The 6,000-nt window shown below is 44.3% G+C and overlaps 1 protein-coding gene across 1 annotated transcript in view; it reads right to left on the bottom strand.

Annotated features, from left to right (window-relative positions):
- Positions 1–643: 643 nt before the first annotated feature.
- The window catches only part of DEPTOR (DEP domain containing MTOR interacting protein), a 31,527-nt gene continuing 26,170 nt past the window's right edge, over positions 644–6,000 (bottom strand). Inside the window, exons 6-10 of the mRNA XM_053466951.1 lie at positions 5,488–5,667; positions 5,254–5,394; positions 2,382–2,452; positions 1,916–2,020; positions 644–1,257 (exon numbers count right to left, since the gene is read on the bottom strand). Coding sequence (XP_053322926.1) covers positions 1,129–1,257; positions 1,916–2,020; positions 2,382–2,452; positions 5,254–5,394; positions 5,488–5,667 — 626 coding nt within the window. The 3' untranslated portion in view covers positions 644–1,128. The remainder of the gene's footprint in view (positions 1,258–1,915; positions 2,021–2,381; positions 2,453–5,253; positions 5,395–5,487; positions 5,668–6,000) is intronic.

Raw genomic sequence — 6,000 nt, 5'->3', positions numbered from 1 at the left:
GGGGATCTGGGTTTTGGCATTAAGACTGAGAACGGGTTCCATGACTTAGCAAGCGGTCTGCAGCCAGAACATCGCGCGATTATCGACATAATCATAGAATCATGATTTTGTTACTTAATATCCCGGCTTATAATATATTCTATTAACCCACGAGCGGAAAAATTGATCTGCACCCCTGTGCCATTCTATGAGTTATTGATTATGCATCATTATATTCAATCTCATTTAACTCTTTCAATCCTCCCTTGAAAGTACCGATACGAAGCTGGATGCAATATGTACCAAAATCTAAAAATGCTTCCCTTTGTGTGAGAACAAGTTTTACGGATCAATCAACGCTACAATATAATCATTTGTACAGAACTTTGATTTAAATATATATATTTTTTTGTCCTTAATTTGTTTCTCACATTGGGCTGAATTTACTGCCAGCGAGAAACGCTAAATAGCAATCACTGCATAGATGCAATGGGAAAAGAGGATAAAACTGGGACATTGGCCCAAAAAACATATCACAATTTTTGTTAGCTTATTTTACATAAGTGGAACGATGTTGAGGGTGGTGGTTGGTCTGCAAATCCAGCTAGGGGCGGCGGATGATGGGAGTTTTAGTTCAGCAGCCATTGTATAGCCGATAGCCCTCTTTTTGCTTGTTTTGTGAATCTGGCTGTATTAAAAATGTACAAAATACTTGGAGAGAGGCATCGTGGGAAGTGTAGTCCGACAATCACCATGGAGCTATCGAGCGGCATTTCCTGTGCGAGTGACGCGTTTTCACCAATATCAACGTGACTCCATATTGGCACTTCTTAAACACATCCAACAATCATCAAAGTGTACACTACATATGCGACACACATAACACACACATATATATATCTATCTATATATATATAATTACAGTACATATAGAATCTGAGCACAGCTTATTCATTGTAAAAGACAACTATGGCGAATGAGATAACTCTCTTCAAGTTTTATCATGTAGCTGCTAGAATTTGCTACAAGGCTCCAGAATAAGAGCTCGTTTTGGACGGAGCTGGAAATGTTTCCATAGAGTTGTGGGTTTTTTTATTGTTAAAACTTTGGTTCCGTTGAGACGGTCACGGCCCCCCCCCCCGATGCGTTTCACGGTTTGGTTTCCTCCAGGACTTCCATGACTATAGTCCGTGGACCGTTTAGGATGATGTTGCTCACTTGTCTGAAGTCGCACTCTAGAACGTTGAGCCCGTTCACGGACACCACAAACTGGCAGATCTGGAAGGGAACGATGATCGTGAGTACACGGCGAGATGTGGAAGCTGGGTATGGAGTAATAGTGGAAACATAACTGAGTTTAATAGGACGTTAGTGAAATACGATTTTGTGGCTAATGTATGTCCACGTGCCTAAATGTGCTGCAGTGCGGTGTGCTCACTATTCCTGCCCAGACTCGTCTTCTCAATGATATCTCTGCACGGGGGGGAATAAATGAATCCATTCAGTAACCCCCTGGGCTGTTGCTCTGGCTGTGTGCTAAGCGGCATCCGCGCATGCAGCGGCCACACCGAACTTCAGCCGTTTCAGATTAAACCAGTTACACAAAGTTTGGCAACAATGAGCATTTTGGCAGAATTCACAGATTTTGTTTGTCGTTTGTCGGAGGAGCGAGAATGCCATCACTGAAGAAACCCACGAAGCAAACAACGGCTTCTGTATAGTTATACAGAGTACAATAGGCTATTGAGACATATGAATATGATATACACTCCAGCTGGATGGGTGCCATGCGGCATGCAGGCCGGCTCGGGGCCGAGACACTTTCGGCATATGCAGGTCTGCACGTTCTATAAGGAATCATTAAAGGGACGGTGGATGTATAGGCAGCTATAGTTCAGTATAGATTACAGATCCCCCTATGGCCATTGTACCGTACCTTCATCCCAGCTGCTGCGGCGGGGCCGCTGGGATCCACGGCTTGTATATGACACGGACTATTTCCACGGACCACGAATCCCCATCCTACTGCATCGCTGACAATCTGCAAACACAAGGAGGACATTTATATTTAACCGCACGTACAGCACAATGATATTCTAGGGGAGAAAAAACTAAATTATATTAAACGTAAGGTGGAGGGGGAAATTGATCAGATCAAACATAGGAGTTGGGTTTTTTGGAGTTGGGAGTGATTCAGGTCACATCCGCTGTATCGCCGGGGTAAGAGTCCGGCTCTGCCGCTCTCCCACCACTCCCAGGCACACAGCGTGGACAAGTCTTCTGTTCCACTAAATGGCACAGAAACCCTCTCAGCCAGAATCCATTTACGTGCTGATTAAAGCCACTAAAAACACGACGGGTTCAAAAAAGTTTACAAAGTTCACAACCAAATGATGACTTACAGTGAGAGTCTTCCTATTGTAAGGAGCCCCGGGGGCGAGGAGCTCATCCAGAGTAACGGGTCTTTTCAACACTGCGGGAAAACAGAACTCCTTGGTGAAGACATTCTATCCACGCACACTCTGAATACAGAGACCAATCTTATTGTTAAGCCAGCACCTTTAAGACTTTTGTATACCTTATTTTCTTTTTAAATCTGGGGACAGTAGACTTAGTAATTACAGTAACAATATACGGTACTAACACTATATGTAACGCAATCCATACACTGCTACAGAACACATAAACGTTGAACAATACGTGGAAAAAATGCTGGTAGAATTTGATTTTTCTTTCCTACAAAGAAATAAATAAATATTCTCCAAAAGTTATCCCCGGCTCCGTATATCTACGAAACTGGAATTAATACAACTGCCAAAAGCTACGGATCAAATGGCGGCACATAAAACGGGTATTTTAATGGTGTCATGGTGTTCCAGTGGGTCAAAAGTTCACAAACACTCTGTTAGTATTTGCTGGCATTGCCTTCCACAAGCTTCTCAATACTTAGCTGGGATTTTTGCCCATTCCTCCTGACAGAACTGGAGTAACTCCGTCATGCTTGGTGGCCTTATTGCTCGGACCCGCTTTTTCTGCCAGGTCCACACATTTTCTGTGGGATTCAGGTCAGGGCTTTGTGATGGCCGCTCCAATACTTTCACTTTGTTGTCTATAGGCCATCGTGGTGCGACTTTGGAGGTGCGTTTAGGATCACTGTCCTGCTGGAAGACCCAGTTGCAACCAATTTTTCATTTTCTAGCTGGGGTCTGGAGGTGTTGCTTCCATATTTCTAGAAAATTATCTTTCGTCGTAAAGCCATCTGTTTTCTGAAGTGCACCTGGCCCTTTCCATCATGATGCTACCACCTCCATGCTTCACAGTTGGGATGGTGTTCTGACCAGAGAACGCTCGTCCAGAAGGCTTGGTTTTCCTCCAAACTCATGGTGGCTTTTTTATGCTGGACTTGGAGTAAGGGCTTCTTCCTGGTGTGACAGCCTTTCAGGCCATGTTGACGTAGGACTCTCTTAATGGCGGATGTAGATACTTTGGTACCCGATGCCTTCAAGCCTTTCACCGGCTCCTTTGTTGTTGTCTTTGGGTTCAGTTGAATCTCTTGGACCAAAGTACATTTAGCCCTTTAATTTAATTTGTGACTGAGGTCTTGGCGGAGTTGCTTTGATTTCCCCGTGGTATCAATGGCTAAAAGGCCCTGGCTCTATAGATATGCTCTAATTAACTAGGTGCCAATTAACTCCTAATTATAACAATTGGCCAATCAGAATATCCAAAAAAGTCAAAGTTTCTGGAATCAACTTGGTGACAGTAAACTTTATGCCCACTGGAATTCTGATACACTTATCGCCTGGCTCAGAGAACACTGGGGGCTCGGGTCTATCTAGGCCCCCCATGCACGTGCACAGCGAATGGCCCTATTCATTTTAAGGGGAGCACTTTCCTGCTACTGATGCTAAGCATTGGCCCAAAATGTCGGACCATCGAACAGGAGGGCAGCTGCAGCAACTGGGCAGGTGTTTTATTTTTTGAATTTTGGAAGAAGGCATGCTATCGGGGGGACTTTATTACAGGTGTCCCTTTAATGCAAATTTGTTGTTGGGCAAAAGCGCACGCAGCAACACGAACTCCAATAACCCACAGAAGCGCATGCGCAATCATACAGCATCTGTAATCTCCGGCATGTCCTGAACACATGTGCTACACGCAAAAAAAACATTACACAACTTTCACATGACCATGCACACCCACAGGATCTAAACACTAATTCCGTGCCTAAACATAATGCTATCTGCATTGCTTACACTATCACAATTAACCCTTTCCACGGCACTAAAAGAGTCTGATCAGCGTTAGTGGATTACAACTCCCATTGTCCTGAGCCAGAGTCAAGGTGATGATGAAGGGGATGGGAGTTATAGCCATCAAAAGTGGGTACAAAAATTTGCCAATTTGTATTTTTCTACCTATATTTTGTTTCTTTAGTATAGTTGTGGAGTTTAGCCCTTCTTATGCATGCCTACCCTCCTACATGTCTGCCGCCACCAACATTAGTTACGTGTTCACATGGACGTACAACAACAATTTGTTACAGAAATTAATGAAATAATGGAGAATAATGGAGAAAATGCATCTTGAGGGCTTTTTTTTGTATTTTGTATGTACTTCAATTCATATGATAGCCGAGTGGCCCCTTTAAAATTTGATGAGCCCCATGAAAGGATTCTGCCGGGTTGGGGGAAGTCTAACGGGACCCTCGTAATCATGCATAGAGATCTCCCATTGCTTCAAGCAGCCGATCAATGGTGAGAAAACTGGACAACGGCGGGGATGTCGAGCTGCAGATCTAAAACTTTGATGTTTTTATTTTTTTTTAAATAAAATATATATATTTTTTTTTTTAAATGTTATTTATTGAAGTTGAAGAAGGCTCTTTTTGGCTCCTTTAAAATACAGAACTTCCAGAACGTCAGCGGATATAGTGCTTCCCTAGCGAGCAGGTTTTTGTTGCGTAAATACATCGATACGGCGGCTCCTCACGTGCCGGAGCTGCGGTTACTTAAAGTTCCGCATTCAGTTAATGCTGCGGTTTTGCTTATCTGCGAGAGCACATTGTAAAAGCTAAAAAGCTAAACGGCTTCCCCTACAAAGAGCTTCTGTTTTACGGTAACCTCATAGAGAATTCTAGCCGACAGATACACGGCAGGGAACGCTGCCGGCATTGGCAGACGTCCTACAAGCGCAGGCTTTGGGATCGCATACACCATGCTAATGACCTAATACCCCACCAACAAGAATGCATATTAAACTCATGAGACGTACCTGACCGCGGGTTACACAGCACCACGGGAGTGTTGGTACAAACGATGGGAATGTTACGGAAATACCCGCTGGTGCTGCTGGTACCGCTCAGACTACTCCTCCTCACTGCCGAGATAGGCTTTACCTCGCTGGTGGGGCTCACTGTATAGAGAGACAACAGATAAAGCGTCAGAAGCTAATGAACAAATGAAACATACACCAGTGTATAGAAGTAGAAGTAGTAAGGTCGCCTACCGGACTGAAAGCTGGTGGCTTTGTCGTGGCTTTGTTTGCGCAGACAGAAGGGACTGTCGTGGCTCTCTAAAACCGCTTGGGGTTTTTCATTCAGAAGTTCCATGAGTCTTCGTCTTCGTCTAAAGTTCAGCCTGAACTGATATAAAAGGCCGCTGTCCACAAAGTGATACTTGCTCGCCACTGTAAAAGACAAAAACGTGGAGATAAAGCATTGGAATTGCGTATTGGCAGTGCTTACGTTAAATCACGTACATGCCTATAGTAGGGTGACCACATTTTATTTCTGCGGGACTGTCCCGGGCAATCCGGGACATGTGGTCACCCTAGACTATAGGAGACTGTAGGCCCCATTTTTCTTGCTGCCCTGTACCTTCACGGCTGTCTACAACCCTATCCAAGTTATGGCTTCTCAATACTCTCAATACTCTTTATTCAGCCCCCAGCAGGAATTTGAGGTGGGACGGCGCTTTCGGGCCTCTGGAGCACGGTCACTCCAGCCTCACCAAAAAGAAT

The sequence above is a fragment of the Spea bombifrons genome, chromosome 5 (genome assembly GCF_027358695.1).
Source record: "Spea bombifrons isolate aSpeBom1 chromosome 5, aSpeBom1.2.pri, whole genome shotgun sequence".
Taxonomy (NCBI): Eukaryota; Metazoa; Chordata; class Amphibia; order Anura; family Pelobatidae; genus Spea; species Spea bombifrons.
This window is presented reverse-complemented; position numbering and strand designations above follow the sequence as displayed.